The sequence below is a fragment of the Mchenga conophoros genome, linkage group LG2 (assembly GCF_057382185.1).
Source record: "Mchenga conophoros isolate Kocher_MC1m ecotype Shallow Benthic linkage group LG2, M_conophoros_male_GT1.1, whole genome shotgun sequence".
In the NCBI taxonomy this organism is placed as follows: Eukaryota; Metazoa; Chordata; class Actinopteri; order Cichliformes; family Cichlidae; genus Mchenga; species Mchenga conophoros.
This window is the reverse complement of record NC_140527.1, coordinates 29,082,906-29,102,947: the sequence shown is the minus strand read 5'-3', so window position 1 is coordinate 29,102,947 and position 20,042 is coordinate 29,082,906. Positions and strand designations below refer to the sequence as shown.

At 43.4% G+C, this 20,042-nt stretch overlaps 1 protein-coding gene across 1 annotated transcript in view; it reads left to right on the top strand.

Annotated features, from left to right (window-relative positions):
* The window catches only part of col23a1b (collagen type XXIII alpha 1 chain b), a 128,817-nt gene that overhangs the window by 92,871 nt on the left and 15,904 nt on the right, over positions 1–20,042 (top strand). Inside the window, exons 4-9 of the mRNA XM_085292764.1 lie at positions 480–487; positions 2,608–2,634; positions 11,497–11,523; positions 11,609–11,635; positions 15,727–15,753; positions 16,625–16,651. Of these exons, the coding sequence (XP_085148890.1) occupies positions 480–487; positions 2,608–2,634; positions 11,497–11,523; positions 11,609–11,635; positions 15,727–15,753; positions 16,625–16,651 (143 nt within the window). The remainder of the gene's footprint in view (positions 1–479; positions 488–2,607; positions 2,635–11,496; positions 11,524–11,608; positions 11,636–15,726; positions 15,754–16,624; positions 16,652–20,042) is intronic.

The window sequence follows — 20,042 nt, the reverse complement described above, 5'->3', positions numbered from 1 at the left end:
CAAACACAAATAACAGGAAAGAGGGCAGACAGAGTAGTTAAGCATCTTAAAATCAGCCCTCGCTGTCATCTTCTCTCTGACATGCCTCGTTTTTTTTTTTCTTTAAATTGTTTCCTTTTCTCTTATGTTTGCTCCTGCGTCTCTTTCTTTCTCAGTAGTCTACAAGCACATATACACACCTGTCCCAAGTTCAGTAGTTAAAGCTTGTCTTTCTGTGTGGCTTTCCAAGCTAGTGTGTTTGTTTGCCTAACCGTCTGGCCCGGGAGGTCCCCGTCGAAGCATCCAGACACAGATAAACTTTCATCCCTCATGAACCTAAACGCCTCCCTCCTCTTCTTCTTGACACATGCTCGCCCCTAAAACATGCATTTTCATCTCTCTCTACGTATGCAAAGCTCCTGCTGAATCAAAGAGCCCACTTCAAGGCCACAATAGAATCTGTTCATGTTAACAAGGATTTTTTTTGTGTGTGTTTTAAGGAGAGCCTGTTTTCAGTCTTGCTGACTTTATGTTGGTGTTTGATGTCGTACTCATGCTGATGAGGTATGCTGTACTGAAGCCGCAAAGGTGGCAGAGCCCCAAGTGACATCATACACTATAAGCTGCATTAATCAGCATCATTATCGGTTTTATCGGATAGCATATTAAGGAATAGCTAATAAAAATTCTGCTAATGATGCGTTCACTTTGTAGGGATTTAAGTGATTTAATAGTGCTCCTGGTCTTAGCCTCGGACTTTAAGGAGATTATTTAAAAAAAAAAAGGCCACTAACAACAAAAGGAGTTCTTTGATCATTACTTTTGTTTTCTGTTAGGCAAAGAATGAAAAGCTGAATGTAGTTTTGCTGCTGAGGCTCAACATCAGAGCATTTCAATCACGACAGAAACACTGCCCTGGAGAAATCTCAGAAGCATCTCATTCTTTTTCTCCCCCCACAACTTTAAAGGGACAGACAGTTTGCCAGCACGCCCCGACCTCTTTACTCGCTGTTTTTCCGCCATCCAATACGCCCTTATTTTCTTAAGAAACAAAGTCCTGACATGACTTCATTTCCTAATGTAAAACATGACCCATTATCCAGCAGTCTGTTTATCATAACGGGTTCACCACAAACTGCGCTGGCGGCAGCTCTAATATGTTTGTTCTGTACTGTATTTAGGTGGTTAATTGCAGCCATCATCTAACGAACCACATTGCATGTGCAGGTTTTTTGTTGTTTTGTTTTTTTTGTTGCAGACCACTGTTCAGAGGAATTGATTGGTATATAAACCAAAGCCTGCTGCAGTTCTCGCATGTTGTGCTTCATGTGTCTGTAGAGACTTGTAGCATTTACTTTCTAACGCTTGGTTTCTCTTTTGTGTTGCAGGGCTTCCTGTAAGTACCATTCCACCTCATCCAGGTAGTATGGAAACAAACTAAAGAGAGGTTTCAACATCAGTCACGCATGCACACACATCCACCTTGTATCATCCCTCGCTGTGAGTCCTGCACGGCCCGGCAAACTGCGGGAGTTGCCAGGAATCCTTTCACTCACAGACATACAGACTGTCACAGACTCACTCGCACATGCATCCACAGAGAACGCCAATAAATGGACCACCTGTGCATGTGGGTGTCCATGACTGTGTGTTTGAGTCTTTCATGGTGATGGTTAGGGAGGTGTGACTTATTTGCAGTGAGTTATTCTCCTCTGTGGGACTGTAACTCCTGCTGACACTCTGACACACTCGGGAGATAAAACACACCGTTACTCAAAGCCTTGTACAGAGTGGAAACTGATGCAGCTGCCTTCAGATTTGTTTTTTGTTTTGTTTTTTCCATCTGCATTTTAAATGTCCAATTTCAGTTTTTATTCCCTTCTTTTTCTTTCTTTTTTTTATTAAATTGTCCCATGTGGCACTGATCAGATATGCAGAATTGGAAATGCTCTGAAACGTACCGTGACGAGCTTCCGGACACATCAGAACAAAAACAGCATGCCCGGCCAACCAGGATTTGTTCGATTGGTCTGCATCTGATCCACACTAGGCGTGCATGAAACAATGTCTTCTCTTAAAGACCCCCACAAAACTTACAGCCTAAATCTCATAAAGTTGATGGGAAGGTGTGGTAATCCAGTCACTCGCTACTCTGCAAAGTAGCAATGTGTCAGTGCCGTTTATCTAAGTAATGTGCAGTGGCTGGTACTGTAGACACAATGAAAACAACTGATCTGATTTTCTTTTTTAATTATTTTTTGTGTCCAAGTGGCTTTTAGTTTAAAACCGTGGCTCATGTTTGAGAGCAGATGAGAAAAGAGAAAAAAAAATCCCGGAACATGTGAGTCAAAAGCTGTGGTGTAAACATATGACTAAGTCCTCGCTAGTTCATTCGTTTCCAAATACAAATTTAGTCTCCATTTACAGTAAATTATTTCATTCAAGAATTCAATATTTTATATGAATAAATAAATAGTCAGCCACAATCCTTTAAATCATTAACCACTTGTCTCCTTTTATTATGTAGGATACCAGGCTACATGTTGGTCTTTGAGTTTGTTGTGTGCAGCTGTTAGTGTCTGTTCAGCCTTGATTAATGCTTCATGCTTCAATGTCTAACCTCACCAGGGCAAGGCTGGACGGGATGGATACCCGGTAAATTAGATTTTTATTTATCCTGTCACTCTATTCACTTCACCTACTTGTGTGTCTGGGCCTGGATCTGTTCTAACTTTTTCCCCACATTTATTCTGCCTTTTTCTATCCCATCATCTTCTCTGCTTTTTCTTTCTAAATTACGAAATTAATTCATTTACCCTTTCCATGACTTCCTCTTCATAACCAATAACCAACAGTGATGTATCCTGCCTCATAAATGAGAAGTAAGCTCACAGATATACAAAGTTCAGACTGGTTATATCACACGAAATATGACTAACCCAAGGCAGTTGGCAGGGGGAAACGCAGCACGTTTAGTTCTCATATGAGTAAACATAAAGAGCAGTAGACATAAATGCCCAATAATGTTAAGATATCATCAGTAAACACAAACCACAGGAGTGTAAACCGTACCACAATGTGAAACAGTCATCCACAAGGCTCCAATCATGGCTTGCAGCTTCTAGTTGGGCTTTAATATGCTTGGTGTAATGCAACGATGTACATGCATAGCTACTGAATGGAAAGCAGGTTACCAATTTCCACAAAAACACAGAGCCATGCCTAATGTTATCCAGAGATACAGCGGCCTCTAGTGGACAGCTAGACCTTTTCTTTTCTTTTTTCTTTCTCCCACAATTTATGAGATGAAACGGTGATTTCTAGCTTATCATCCATTTATGAATACACCTACACAAAACAGTGTGACTTCTAGAAAAGTGTGCACAATGCTACAGTCGTCCCTGAGTGGACGTCTCGGCAATCCCCCCCAAGGTCAGACGATGCAGTGCTCAGAGAAATAGCAAAATCACAAAAGCATCTCAAACTCTACAGGCCTCAGTCAGCATGTTAAATGTTAAATTTTACGACTGTACAATTAGAAAAAGACTGGACAAGTATGGTTTGTTTGTTAGGGGTTGCGGGAGAAAGAAAAATATTGTAGCATGGTTTAAATTTGCGAAGTTGCTTCTGGAAAAATACAAAAAAAAACCCCACCAAAAACCAAAGACTCTGGGGAAAATGTGCTTTTTGGACAGACAAGACCAAAGTGGATCTGTTTGGCCATAATGCACAGCCCCACATTTTGAGAACCACACACAATAAATCAACACAAACACCTCATATCAGCTGACAAGCAGGGTAGTGAAGGGAGGATTCGGAGCTACAGGATCTGAGCACCTTGTATTTTAGTCAGTCCTGAACTCCTCTGTATACCAAAGTACTCTAGAGTCAAATGAGAAGCAATCTGTCTGATAGCTAAAGCTTGGTCTAATTGCCATGCAACAGGACTCAATTTAAATCTAAACACAGCAGCTAATCTACAACAGAATGGCTTAAAAAGAATCAAAGTGTTGCAATGGCCCAAAGTCCAGACCTCAGCAGGACTGAATAGTCTGAGAGTGCTGTGCACAAAACAAAACGCTTAAAGAAGAGCGAGCCAAGAGGCCACAACCTTGTGAGACACTGATAAAGTCATACAGAAACATTTACTTCAGATAATTGATGCTAAAGGTGGTTCTACAAGCTCCTGAATCATGGGGTGCACTTAGTTTTTCACTCATTGACTAGTTCCATGGTGACCCAAAATAGTCACGTCATCTTAACTCCTACAACATCTTTGCCATGCTAGCTGTGTAGTTGTGGATGTTGGGAATGCGGGTATCTCGGGCTCTCGCTCAGGCATATTCCCATACAGTCTGCCTGGCACTGCACAGCCCTGCTGACGGGAAATGCCTGCTGCTAATTACACACAGGTGGACTCGGTGCACAGATAAGCCTGTGCACATTTGTGTTTTTTAGAGGATTTTGTTTGTTTGCTTGCTTGCTTGTTTGTTTTTGCCTGTGACCGTTCATCTCCATTGCCGTCTCCATTTGAAACCCCAGAGTTATTGCACATTTTATTGTCTTGTTTTCATTTAACATTGTCCTGGGATGCCATTATTTGTGCATTGCTTAAACACTGCACAATCTGGTTAATTCTTCCCAGTCTAGTTAGTATAATGAAATCAATCTGTATAGTGCTAAGATTACATAGATGAAACAGTGTAACGACTGGAGGAGCTCAGTCTGCTGTTGCAAGAGGCAGCTTCCTGGTCTGTGTGTGTGTGATTATAAAGACTGAGGATGCTGCGTGCTTGAGGTCACAGTGAAACAACAGCAGATTAATCACGCTGACAATTATCATGGACAGTATATCATTACATTTAGCAGGAGCAGAGATGATAGAATTTCAAACATCTGACTTTAAAAAGGGCCGTTCTTCCTGTTGGGTATCAATGTTTGTGTGTCTGTGTGCATATGTGTGGAGGCTGTCCAAACCACCTATTGTTTATGTATGTCTCTGTAACAAAGCCCAGGACTGTGGAAGTGGTCAGAGGTATGTATGTGTGTGTGTGGATGTGAGTGCTAGATGTGTTTTCACACCAGTATTTTCTCTCAGATGCTCATATATGAGGGCAATCAGCACAAATGAGACAAGTGGGTTACCGGAGACCGCTGCGCTGCTAACTGCATTGTGCCAGAGATTTGTGCCAACAAGACTTTTTTTTCTCTTTCTGTTTCCATTCCTTAAACAAACAGCTAGATTGCTTCCCAGTGTTTTTTCATGTCCTCTCTCACCCCTATTATGTCTCTCTGAATTACATACAATGCAGTTCAAGCTTTTAACCCTCCCGAGCCAAAAGTCTGTAAGTGTACAAGCTAGCAAACAGTTCAACAAGATGATAATAACAGCTGTGGAAGTCCAAAGTAACAAAGGGCATCTAATCAAGTTTTAATTAGAGGTACTTGTCCCTGATTTACTGGTAATACAATTTTCTGCTGCAATTTATTCTCCTGCACTGCAGTTTAGAGGCATTTTTTTAAATACACGTTTTTGTACCCTTTAATGGCCTTTGAATACTGTGTACTGTTACTTTTGATACTTAACCTTGGTTGGTTTGGTGTGTAACCAACTATTTTTTACATTTTGATATTGCAACTTTTCCATCAATCCGTTATCTTCAATTTGTCCTGAGTTGGGTTTCAGTTGAAGCCGACTAGGCAAACGTCCTTCTCACCAGCAACAGTTTCCAATTCATCCAAACTTGAGGAGAACCTGAGCTGTTCTCAAGCCAGATGAAATGTACACTGCTGAAAAGGACTGAAACATGACGTCCCAGAGGTGTTCGACTGGATTTAGGTCAGGCTACCACTGACTGGGCCCCCAGTCAGTGGTATCAATTCCTTCATCCTCCAGGAACTATCTGCATATGACGGCTCATGAGTCCAGTTATTGTTGTCCACCAGGAGGAACCCAGGACCCGCAGCAGCAGTGTAGCATCTGACAGTGGGTCTAAAGCGGAGTCCAGCCATCCTACAGAGGAAACTCATGTATTTGCAGCTTGTATTTGCAGCCCTACTCTGTCAGTCATTTATGCCGTGACCATAGATGAGGGTCGGATCTTAGATGGATTGATGATTTGGAAAAGCCTCGACTTTCGGTTCAGTTCTCTCTTTACCACAACAGTCAATGTAACACTCCACGTTCCGTTACTCATGATTAAGATTTCAAGATGCTTGAATTCCATCGCTTGGTCCATCCTCTTTCATATCCTACCCATACATGAAGCCAACAGAACCACATCATCTACATGAGGAAGGTTGCAGGTTCCCAAAGTACATGCCCTCCTAAGCCTTGCTACGCCTTGAGATCCTGTCCATGAATATCTCAAACAGGACTAAAGACAAGAGAGAATCCTAGCAGAGTTAAACTCCAGTGAAAACAGGCCCAACTTTGCAGAGAGTAAGTGGATACACTTGGTTTTACGAGGACATGATGGCCCATGACAACTGACTTGCAACCACGTATTCCTGCAGTTCCCCCAACAGGTGCTCATAACCATTCTCCAAGCCACCAAAACACGCCTAGCTTCAATGTTCAAACCTCTGTGAATTATCCAGAAGTTTGCAAGGGTGAAGATCAAGTCCTCTGTTCCACAGATGGGAATTGATCCTGAATCCAAGTTGTAATTGCAATTTTAAAATATTGGAATTAAAAAAATATATACTGGTAGAAAAAACATTGGATCCCTTCATCCACCACTGCTGACCTGTTAAAGAAACTGCATGCATGTGTGCAGTGTGAGTGCACATGAGCTGCACTTCATTTAGGTGGCATACACATGTTGAATTCATCAGACTGCAGCAGCCCACTTCCAGAGAATCATCAGTTGTATGATAAACAGTGTTAATGAAATGCGGTTTGCGTGTCTCTCAAGCATAACACTACGACGTGCGTGCTCATGTATGTTTTCTCCCCTCATGTAACCCTTGCCACTTCTTCCTCTCATAAATCACAGCCAAGGCGAGATTCAGAAAAGAGTCTTCCCCCTGTCAAATAATCACAGTCAGGCAGGCTGACAGCAGGGCAGAGGGGTAAACACACACCCACACACACCAACTGACTCCTTTTCACATGTGCAGCATGCCCAGCCACAAGTGTGTTTATTCGCGAGTGCAACACTGAGACAGACAGCGGACCTCAATCAGCGAGAAGGGCCCAGGCTCGCCATTGTTCAGCCTTCAAGGCTGCAGGGCGCAGATCAAAGCCTGACGGGCACCCGGCAACATGTTGGCAATTTTCTGTCCCAAACAAACAGCACTCTGCTATGCTTTATTGTGCGCTTTGGTTCTGCTTGTAGCCACTGACTATTTCTAAGAGCCGTGTATCACAAATTGCGCACACGTAGAGCTAACACCGATTTCTGTCCCTGTGGTGACATTAAACAAAGGTTTTCATGGGCAGCCTCAAGAGGAAAAAATTAATCATATCCCAGGAAGAGAAAGAGGAAAGCGCTCTCTCACTATCTCACCTTCACCTTAATGCCATAAAAGTTTGTTGAGCCTGCAGTTTGCAGCATAAGCAGCGTGCGATTCTCGCTGAGACGCCGGCTGTGATGTGCAGACACCAGCTTTTCATGCTGCATCCTCGACAATCACACCCTCGTGGATAATTAGCAGTCTGCGCCATAGGGAGTACAGTAAAGGCAGCTAAAACAGCCTGCGGCTTCTTTCACCGGGATTAAGAGACGAGCGCATGCAAACAGACACACGCCTGAATCAACGCGCGCATTCACACATAAGCAAACACAGACATGTGCCCTCCTACAGGCCATGTTATTTCCCAGAGATCTGTTTAACAGCCTTCTAATTGATGGGAATGTGAGTCAAAGCTGTTTTTTTGTTGTTTTACCTGCTGAGGGATGCTGCAGGATAATGTGGCGCTGCAGACTAGAAATACAAGTTCTTTTTATGCGAGTGTGGTTCTTTATTTTGTTTTCTCCCACATTTACTTGAGGTTTTGGCGGTAATCTCCAGCTCTTTTTCCCACTTTTTCTAAACATTAATCTCCTATTTTTTATTTTTTTTTGCCTTTTGTGTTCTTTTACCCTCCATCCTTCCCTCCCTTTCTTCTCCAGCCTGATCCGTTTGTGGTTTGAGATGCAGAAATTTAGCAGCAGCCCCTCACCCCAACACTCTGAAACCCACCACATCGCTCATGTTTTTTTAGTTCAGCCTAGTTTTATTTGAATTCCAGCACACGTTTCATGCCTTGCAGAGTGTTTTAAAGTTAAGCTATTATATTTTTTTTTTAAAAGACAATAGATAAGGTACCTAACTCCCTTTGATTTTGTTTGTTTCATAGTTATTTAAACCCATTTTGTCATTGGTTTTCAGTGAACACCGACTCTTATTTCTATTGCTGATTTAATGAAGCTTGTATATTTTAAAGTATTTTATTACCAGACATACCAGAGCTCTCTCCACTGCTCGTTGCATGAAATATTGCTTCAGGCAGCTCTAGCAATTCCTCAAGTTAGTAGAAATTCTATGCTACTACTTATTAATGCAAGCAGTCCGATGTCAGACATTAGCTACAGGGTTTTATTACTGAAAATAAACCTTTCATACACATCTCGTCGCAAAGAAAAAGACCCAAGCAGCAGTTGTACCCACAATTCATAAGGCTCTTTGTCGCTTGTTAGCGGCCATAAATCAGTCCCTTTTAGATTGTGCAGCAGCCGCTGACCTCGCATTGTTCACCTCTCCTGCTCATCCTGACGAGTCTTGAAGGAGCCAGACCCCCATAAACGCTCCCAGATGCAGAGATGTCCCTGCATAGATGTATGTATACATGGTAGAGCTTAGTGTGCATGTAGGGATGTAGCCTCGGAAAACTCAGAGGGACATTTGAAATTCTCATGGGAAACTCAGGATGTTGTTTTTAATAGAGCGATGGACATCCAGCCTGTCCTGTGCTGTGAAATTATTGCCGTCCAATTGGTCCCAGTCATTTGTTCCACCCTAGTCTCGGCTACCTACTGCTGACTTCACAAGGGTTCCTTAATCAAAAAGACATTCTGTAAAGAAGCACTTTTTATGCTTTTTTATAAATCTCTTTTACAGGCTGCTTTCAAGTTTGACAGCAGTCTGTAGCCACGCTGACAAATTATGAGGCAAAAGCAAAGCAGTAAATGATCAGATGAGCGGGTAACGAGAGCAGCTTCACGTATCGCTCCCTCTCTGTACCTACTGCCCATCCAGCAAAGCAGGCCAAGATGAGACTGTGGTAGGGTTGCATCCGTGGGGCTGGTAAATCAGGAGATCATGAAAAAAGCCAAGACTTGTGTGCGCCATCCAAGGCCAGAAGTGATTATTGTTAATGATGGTTTCCACCCTGGAAAGCCACCAGGACTGTGAACAGCAAGCCAGTACTTAAGGGACCCTGTAAAAACAGTTAGCTTAACATAGAGTAGGGTTGTTAAGAAGGAAGGCGGCAGGAAGTCAACGTTAGCCCTTACCACATACATCACATATAAGTGTTTGTCAGGAAAGTTTGATCCAAGAGCCGGCTCTTCCTTCATGTTTAAGTAATCCAAAGATTTGAGCGCCTTTGAACTGAGCATAGAGGAAGTTCAGTGACTGCTTGTTAGTTGTTTTTATCGAGGTAAACAAAGTGGACATCTCCAACTGCTGCTTCAGTGCTGGAGAGTGGATGAATAGACTTTCTTAACTGCCTGTTGTATAATCTAAGCACCACAAAGACACACACACACAGGAGATGTGGGGGTGTGTGTCAAATTGATGCAACTGGAACAAGTCCACTCAAGTAATATAATTATACAGCACATAGCCTGGGAGCCTTTATCTGAATGTTACTTGTTACACACACACACACACACACACACACTGGGCAGGATATACATAGACCTACACATTTACTTAAATACAATAATGAAAAACCTTCTTTTTCCTACTTTTTCACTCTGAAGTTTCGGTTATTTTTGCTGTCCTCTCTTGAAATGTTTGCCTCTACAAATCCACTTAATTGCTTTTTCCAACACTAACACAATTTACATTTTTTCATAAGCGATATGGAGACAAGACTAAAACATTCTGAAATACTAATAAGTAACAGCTGGTGTAGGGTATCTTGCCGAGGAAAGGTTGTCTTGTCCGTGGACTGAAAACAAATAGTGACTTCAGTGTTTTGAAGCAATGCTTTATTCACAGCAGACTCGGTCGGGTGACCTGCAAGTATAATTATTGGCTCATTATGCCTTATTAAACCAGTAATTAAAGGAGCACTTTTTTCTTCTTCTTCTTTTTTTTAAATAAGCCTATTTTCTTTCTTGTTGAGAGTCTAATGAAAAGATTGATACCATTCTCATGTCTGCAGGTTAAACATAAGCTCCAGACAAAAGTGCCTGGCTTAGTTTAATTAGCATAAACACTGCAAACAAGGGGAAATTGCTGGAATTGCTCTGAGGGAAGGTGAAATCTCTAGAGCCTACTAATCACAACTTTATCGGCACAAAAACGACACTTAAAAACGACAGTGTGAGCTTACCTTCTTCTGGCTTCAATTCTTTACCGAGAGAGGTGCCTTTGCTTTAATGTGACTCTCAACAAGCAGTGGGCCAGTGTGTATTCATATAATGTTCCCAACACAAGATAAGCTGTCATGTCGCTACTACTTGGGCTTCATTTATAAAAAAGTTCTCATACTTTCTACATGATTTTATATTTTATAACATCTTTCCCTCATTGTTAAAAGATACCTATATAATGCCTGCACAAAGGAGGCTTTAGCAGAGAGATATATATAGATAGATATTTTCTGTGTAATTTTGTTGTGCAACTATAATGTCAAACTTTCACAATTTAATGAATTCTAGAAAAATGACTTTTTATTGATTGGCTGATACCAAAATTATTTTCCATAATGATTCATTATTTAAATAAATAAACTTTTGATTTTATATATTTCAGTTTACTCCAAATTATAGCCTCGTATTAAAGACAGCAAAGAATTTTTTAATTTTTTTTTTTTTTTTTTTTTTTTGAGTGCATGTACCGAAAAAGAAAAGCAAACTCCTTCTGAAATGAGATCATTGTGCACCAAAAAATTTCATCCTCCTAAAAGCGTGTTTGGCTTTTTTAAAAACGTCTCAACACAAAAGCAGCCGTGGTTACGTGTCTCTAATTTGATATATGAATTACAGAACACTGCATCCTGCTTTTAATTCAAAACACCTTTGGTCTGGCAATTTATTGATAATTCCTATCATAAAGCATAAAGTTCACAGCAGGCGTGGAGGCATGTGTGTCCAAAATTGCAATAGCTCTTACATAACTGACAGGAAAATCACTAAAGTCTACACTACATTTCCCTGTCAGAGTAAGGTTTTTTTATAAACGACTGCTTATTCCTGTTTGAGTCATTTTTATAAATGAAGCCCCTAAAGTGGTTCAGTGGCGACAGGGCTCTCGGGACTTTGTGTTGGTCATAATTTCTCTTTGTTTCTTTCCCAACAGGGTCCACTTGGCTTAGATGGCAAACCAGTGAGTATTCTCAGCCACATTTGTCAAGTATGCCCAAAATGAAAGAAACAAGTTTGATTTTTAACTCTGTTTTCTTTCCTCTCAGGGTCCACCAGGTCTGAAGGGCAGCCAGGTACATCGTCACACGCCTCTTATTCTTACTTTCTTATTTTATTTAATTTATTCAGTTCCTATTTAAAGATTTTTCCTATTATAAATCCAGCTGGACTCTGCATTTGTCCTGTAAGACTGGTGAGAGTTTGTTATACCTCATCAATCATTTTTACTCGCCCTGAGGAGTCACTGCAAGTGCGTGAAAAACCCGGTAGCCATCTTACTTCCTGTTCCACCTCTTAAGTCATCCCAATGGCTCACAGCCACGGGGGTAGTCTGGGCTCAGCTGAGCTGAGTGTTGAAATCCCCTTTGCACTCCCATCCATCAACTCGCGCCTGAAATGCTGGTGCACTCAGAGGCACGCCCAGGTGCAGCATGGAAACAGGTGAAGCAGAGCGAATGGGTTACACACCATTTGGGAAAGTAAGAAAGAGATTAGTTTATAACCTTCAGACGGAGACTCTTTAAAAAGTCATTATTGTGCCCCCTCCGCCCCTCCTTCAGCACATCGCAGCGCTCACCCACAAGAGGCATAAGTCATCAGCTGAAATGTAAACCCCCTCGCAGCATAATGAGAGCTGTTGCTCTCCAAACACCATTAAGCTGTTCCTGTTCCTGTGAAAGGAGTCCTGAGGCTGGGTGTATCCTTTAATAGGTTTCTCCCCATCAACAAGGGTCTGGCATAAAACCCTCAGAAGGCGTGACTCATGACCAGAGTTGCATGCAAACCCAAAGGGTGGGGGGCATGAAAACAACATAATAAAGGGGGGAAACATGTAGCACATTTTTTATCTTTGAGGGACTTCTGTTTCCAAAATTAATAATGAGGTTTTTATGAGCTGGCATTTGGGAAATCAGTTTATTGAAATTCAACATATTTTTTTGTTGTGTTTTAGATCATTTTGAATGAAGAAGTTGACTGTAAAGTTAGTCTTGTTTGAACAATTTGCGGCTTGACTCTGAGTTAAAGGCTTTCTACCGCTCGGAAGAGCGAGCAGCACGGGAGATAAGCTCTGTCTGTCATCGCGTAGATAGTCACATTGACACACTGCTTGTCGTCTTCGCTATTGTACTCTTGAACGCGTTTATAGCTCTAAGATAAAACTGTCGCCAGACACAAGAAGTTATGGAAGAAGGTACAAAATAGAACGAAAGCCTTCAAAAGGTTCAAGGCAGATTTGGAACCAGGGGACTGAGAAACGCAGACAGAGGGGACAAGTTGAGTGCGAAGGGTCTAACCTAAGTGGTGACTTGGCTTTAAGAGGTATGATCTGTCCATTGTTGTCACAGATGGACAGTGGATGCTTTCCACCTCTTATTCTTTTTTTTTTTTTCTTTTTTTTTTTAAATGACATCAGAAACAGCAGTATGCGACATTACGTGATGGCAGAGCTTCAGTTCATCCTTTGTCATTTTTTTTTTTTTTTTTTTTTTTTAATAAATAGGACAGGGGGAATGAATGAGAGAAAGAGGGGGAGAGAAAGAAAGAAAACCAAAGGGGAGAAGAGACGGTGAGAAGGGGGGGGAAGAGAGAGAGAAAAAAAAAAGAACTCCTGGGTCACCTGTATGGAGAAAAAAAAAACAAACAAAAAAAACAAACAGAGGAGACAGCAAACAACAAAGAGCAACATAATAATAGAGAAAACAAAGCACCATCACAATAAACTAGCTAGTCATAGATATCAATATTTACTAAGTAATAAACGATATTGTGCAGCACGCAAGATAGACAGCGCACAGTGTGCTTTGAGGCAGCAGCCAAGAAAGCTTTAGTCCGCGTCTGTGAATACCCATGTGTGCATACCTGTGTGGATCAGCATGCTTGCATTCCAAAGGTTTCTCCATGTAATGATCTGCTAGGGAGTGTGGGGGGGCCACAGCCCCGTCCTCCAGGGTGTGAAGCGGGTATGGAGGAGATCAAAACTCCAGACATCCAGAGGCCCCCAGAACACAAGAGACCATGGAAGACCAACAGAGGGGCAGCCGCGCCACTGTTCCAGTAAGAGCTGAGGAGAGTCCCAGATGAGGGCTCGCCCAGCAGCCGTGGAGCAGAAGTCAGGGGGAGTTGCAGTGACGCGCCCGTGAGCTCCGCCGGCCCCCAGCTGTGCCTGAGTGACCGAGCCCCAGGCCGAGAGGCCGGGGGCACCCCACCTCCAAAGGGGCCCGAGCGAGCCCCAGGCCCCAGGCCCCGACAAGCGGCCGCCAAGGAGTGAGCCGGTGTGCACCCGGACGCCCACCCCCAGACACAAAGAACCACCAACACACCGACACCTGAGGGAGTCCGCCACCGGCAGGGGAAGTGGTGGTGGGTGGAGATAGGCCTCCAAACCTTGGAGGGCCTGAGGTGTCCCCAGAGAGGTGGCGTCTGATACCCAACCTGACATATAGACACAGACATACAGGCACACACAGACACAAACATCCATTCCCACCCTCATGCTCTCATATGCACTCACTCCACACTCAACCAACGTGGAGACAGACATAAAGAGACGCTGTACACACAATCACACTCCCCAAGCGTACTCTACAAACCGGGTCTAGGTACCCTTGCCCCTGGAGGGGGGAATTGCACCCAGACCCAGGTGGTGTTACCCTTTTCCCTGCGGTGGGGAGAGGCAGACCACCCCGACTCCGCAGCAGCAGGGAGGCCCCACACCCCAGACCGCAGTCGGACGGCCAACTCCTCCTACTAGCCCTCCCGCTCCAGCAGGCCGCAGAGAATGGGGGTGGGAGAAGACTCCAAACCTCCCTCCACCCGCTCATTGTAGTGTTGATGCATATGTGTTCTAAGGTGCAATTAAAACCCAGGAGGGCATGGAGCTACCTGCCAAGGAGCAGCAGGTAAGCGCATAGTCCCTCCTGCTAGCCCTCAATGACTAAGTGTATTTAAAATTGAGAGGTGGGCAACGACGTCAGGGGTGAGGTATACACCCTGATGGTAATTTGGACTCCGTGATTGTGCCCACCCCCAAGATCCTATATGTATGTGTAATGAGAGTGTGAATAATGTGAATGTCTAAGTTGTGGGATAAAATTGAGGCAGAGGCAGCCAGAAGGGGACAGGGGGGGGGGGGGTAGCCTCCTCTGCACCCTGGTGACATACCCCCACTCCAAGGCCCTGCATGTGTGGGTGGTTGTGGAGGAGCGGGAAGAGGGAGGCAGCTGGAGATGGGGAGGGAAGGAAGGGAGGGGCAGGTAACCCCTCCCTGGGGCCAGCTCCCCCGCTGACCCCAGTAGGCACTCCCACCCTCCGCGACCCGCCAGGGAAAGGGGGCCCAGGCCCATCAGACCGGGGCCCAGTGCAGTAGCGCCCCCCGGCTCCACAGAGCCCTGGACAGTCCACCCAACCCCACCACAGAGAAAACTGCACACACACCCCCATCCACACATCTTCCAGACTACATAAGACGGTAAACGCCCAGGCTGAGATCTTCCTCCACCTCTCCTGTATCTCCCCCTCCTGCAGAGAGTTCCTGAAGAGAAGAAAGCTCCTGCACCTCTTATTCTTCTGCCTGTCACAGTCGCAGAGGGCCCGCAGTGAGTTTGCTGCTTGTGCTTTCACATTTGGCATCCTTATGCTCCTTACCACCACCAGCAGCAGCAGCAGCAGCATACTGAGACATGGCTCACCACAGAAATGGACAAAGGCCCTGCCTCATACATAGAGCTCATGAGGATTTGAAGCTGTCACAAAGTGGGGACCGTGCACCAGTGTAGGATCGCACAGGGATGTTTGATACCCCGTGTTTTTAGTTAGCATTTCAGCATTCCTCATCTAAAACATCTCAAGAGCTCCGAAGAGTCACTGATGGAGGAACAAAGGTTTTATCTCTGAGAAAACTTTTATCTCTCAAAGAGCACTCTTAAAAGGGATTCTTGGGACAAGCTTGAGTCATTTGGTATTCTTACTGTGAAATACACTCAGACAAAAGTGATGTTTGGATTGAGCGGTCTCAATGCCATGAATCCATTAAGCAGAATAACTGCCTTGTCTTACCGTTTGATTGAAAGCTCCCTTCTGAAGGGCTACTGAAGATGCGTGTGATGTGTGATAACTGATTTATCTTGACCAAGTGTCTCTGATTTTCTCCCCCCTCCTCCCACAGGGACCATCCGGACCCAAGGGAGAAAAGGTATGCTTCAATATGGATTTCAAAAGCCTTTCTAGACAAGTCAATGCACTGTACGAGTGTATTTCGAACATTTATTTATGGGCAGAAGGTGCTCGGACAACCTTGCCGTCGCCCTCCCACGTTCGAGTTTTCGCTGCGTGTCCATCAAAAGAGCCGTAGATTACATTTAGCTATGCGGGAGCTCATGTGTCTCTGCACATTCTCACGTCAAGGTACTAAGCAGGTTTACAGGCCTTTCGCAAAGCTCGATGATAGCCAGATGTTTTCCCGCTCTGTGAACCTCTGCCCAGCCTAAGATCTTAGCAACCGTAAGAGCTGTAAGTGCTGGCAAGAGCAGCCTCGTCGTGTGGTCGTTTCTCTCCACGCTGCTGGTTGGTTGTGTGTATATGTTCGAGACTGCGTTTCAGCAGAATCAGGAGGGCAACGCGACTGCATTAAAGTGCATCTGTCAGAGCGGGAATCAGCCTGATTAATGAGGCGATTGCATCTGACAGATGAAGCTGAGGTTCGGAAAATTGGCTCACTTCATGTAATCATGCTAGTAGCCCTGTGATGAGAACATGAACTCCAAAAAGTTGATCAGAAATCAGCTGTGTTCAGCATGTGCACTCCGCATTTCGACTTCATTGATACTGTGCTGTCAGATGATTTATGGCCTACCAAATGATTTATACAATAAATGTCAAAACGCTGAGCTGTTTAGGAGACAGATGACCTTTGAACCACTTCCTTCCCAAAACCAAATCTTCCATTTTAAGCCTGTCTGTCATCGCTGCTCCACAGTAGCTGAGCTCTTTTGGATAACTGGTCTGCTGCACATATACAGGGCTAATAACTGCTGACAATTGTTATTTTCCTGTTTTTCCTCCAGGGTGACCAAGGAGACATTGGGCCAAGGGTAAGTCTGTGTTTTCTGTATTCATCAGAGAAGGTTAAATATGTTGTTTTTGGCTGTTATATGCACATTTTGGAAATTATGTCCTCACTGCAGCTGACTCTGGAGAAAAGATGCTGTCCTTTATATGTTTTTTTTCTCTGTGTAATTTAAAAATGACCTTCCATTTAAACCTTACTTCCAGTTTTTGTTCTCCTTTTATTTTGAATTTTTGTCTGTTAGTGTTCTTCTTAAACATTCACCCTTTTTAAAGGTCATAAGCCGCACTTTCCTTTCGACTGAAACAAAGGACATACAGTACTGTGCAAAAGTCCGGAGCCAACCCTCATTTTTATCATATTTCGCTTCCAAGGAGCCAGACTGTCTTCTCATTGTTAAAGTGGTCTTGAGCAATAGCTGTCAAGGCTTTATAAAGATCTTTCAAAGTTTTTGTTTGGACATTGGCTGCCTTTTCACTCATTTTTCAGTCCAGATGTTGTTTGTTTGTCAAGCCACTTAACACTGGACCGAGAACCAGTTTTAGATTGTGTCCTTAGGCAATTTGTTATTAGCCGCCTGTCGCAAAACACATCATTTGTTCACATTTCTTTAGTTGAATCGATGAAAACTGCCAAAGGTAACACAGTTTGACAGACATAAAATATCATTTTTGCCACAATGAGGTGATTCCTACAGAAATGACGGGTAACTTGAGGCTTTTACACAGTCCTATTGAAGTTAAAGAGAAAAACAGACGCTTGACATTTTAGAAATTTGGCTATTGCATGTGAAGCAACGCTTTAATGTGTTAAGTCAGTAAATAGAAATTCTGTTAAGTAGAGCCAGAGTTACAGTTTTCCCAATGCAGAGCTGTCTGTATGCTAATTGGCTGCTGTCTGAGATGAGTGGTAACACTCCTTTTATATGATTTTTGTGAGACAGAACCACCAGTTTTAAAAGCTATGCTTGAAATTAGCTTAATGTATTTTAGCTTCATTATAACTGTAGAGCTTCCTCAGCTGGTTTCTAGTCTGCTATCACAAACTGAAAATCAAATGTCAGGGAGACTGAAGTGTTTATGTCATCTGAAAACCACTAAATGGTTTATTTGTTATCACAATGCGGGAAAAATCTGGATAAATAAGGATAAAAGTCTCGGTCTGTCTATAAAACGCATACACAAAGCATTTTAATAATCCAAAAGCAAACGTGTGTTTACCCAGTGTGGCTTCCCCACACACAACTGCACTGACAGCACACGAGGTTGGAGTCGCCCATCTCCAAAGCCAAAGCCAGACATGAGAAATGACGTTATTAGCAAACATTAAACCTGCCAGAGCTCCCGTCTCTTACCCAAGCTAAGCTACTTTTTTTTAACATTACAGAGAAACCTCACCCTGCATCTGGTCTATGTTGTCAGTGCTGCCTTTTCATCTGATATCATTCCTCCCTCCATGAGAGCTCCCATTTCATTTAGTGTGGTTTGAAAATAAAACCTCTGTTCTTTACATGGTAAACAGTTTCAAATCTTTAAAGAGGTCACATACCCATGAATGTTTTTTTTTAGAGCGCTTAGATCAGAATGCCACATAAAGCCGCTTCTTCACATGAATTTTAAAGTGGGGATGAACATGAAAATGTGTTACAAGCATGTTTCTAATGGCTCTAAAATCTTCTCATAGCCATTCGTTTCTTGTGTTTATTACCACCAATATCCTTCGATCTGTCCATCCATCCATTTTCAACTGCTTATCCTAGGTCTGGTAGTGCATGGATTGTAGATTAGAAATGTGGAAGTACATCTCCTATGACTTGAACCCCAGTAATGGAATCACAGAAGAGTCTACGATTATTGGAGTTAAACTGGCTACTGTTTTATACCAAAAGCTAAATGGAGAGTAAATATGATGTGGCTACTCAACGGAACAGTATTTATGATGCGGTTCAAAAAATTACAGAAATTCCTGATTTCTATCAAGGCGTAAGCCATTTGATTTCCCCACCTATCCTTTCAGATAGTTTGTGCAAGAATTAAATCTCCTTTGGCATTTCGCATTACATAGTTATTCCAAATGATAAATATTGCACTTGGCCCAGGCCTCTGCAGCTTTGATGTCCCTGGATAAATCTGCAGCCCCAAAAACCTCAAGCTTGGTTCAAATCAAACCCAACAGCTCCTAAAGCTACTGTAGATGTGGATGAGGTTTGGCTCCCTCATATAGGTTGTCACAGATACGGCTGTAGATGGGTTAGAAAACAAAAATCTCTTGCTTGCTCAGTACTATTTTTAACAGTCGGATTGTCTTCAGGTCATTAAATATGCTCATTTATCACCTTACTGGGATTTCAAAACTGTATTCAAAGGTTCAGCTTTGACCTTTACGGGCAGATAAGCGTATGTGTGAAAACAGAAAGCAACCGCAAATCTCCGTCAATGTGCCGCTTCCTGTCAGTCCATCACTTTTAGTGCCTCTTCCAGGCTGATTCTGGTCTTAGACCAGGGTACCAAAACAGGATAACAGGGTTATTAAAACAAAATGTTAAAGAACCACCAAAATGATGTGAGAAAAAGGTCATGTATAGTGTTGCGTCTTTCTCCAAAGCAACTTTTTGTTGAGTGGAGTAAAGCTGGTAGCTATTTTTCCCAAGCCTCCATACAGTCAAATCCATACAGAGGACATTGTCACTGCATGTTTAGGTTCATCTGGGGGCTGTATTGAAAGACAAGCTCTGATGAGAGTTTGATCCCCTGCCAAATCCTGAGTTTGCCTCCCTGAGAGCATCTGCAAACAGGCCATAGTGAGACGGGCCTCCAGGGATGAATGGCCATTTGTCTTAGTATCAGCCTTAAGTCTGATGAGAACAATGTAAAGGGGAAACCCACCATGAAACAGTCTATTCTCTTATGCAGTGTTTAAGGAGCATATGCATAAGTGGTCTTCATGGTGGGAACGGTGTGAATAAGCAACTGTGACAGTGGGCAGAGAGGGGTGCACAGGCCCAGAGAGGAGGAGGTGGAGTCTGCGGTGGTGCAAAAACCTCAGCCATCCAGCCCTCACTAGAGCCTGTTAGCAGAACCTTCTCTAGCAGCTCTTCTTCTTCTGTCACTCCCCCCCCCCCTTAGATCTTCTCCCCATCCTTCCCTCCCTCCCTTGTGTTTTTGAGGGAGCTGAACCAAAGAAGCGACACAGTGCTCCAGGCTCTGCGGCAGCAGGAAAACTCTGCTCCTTTCAGCCTGACAGACAATCAACACATTTACTGTGTTGACTGGAAAGAGCCAAACCACCACTGTTTTGTTTGGTCACAGTGGGAATGATCGGAAGGCACTAAATGTTGTGCACGCACAGACACACACACACACACACTACTCCAAAATGATTTTTCAAGGGTCAAAAGACAGCTATTGGGCCTTACT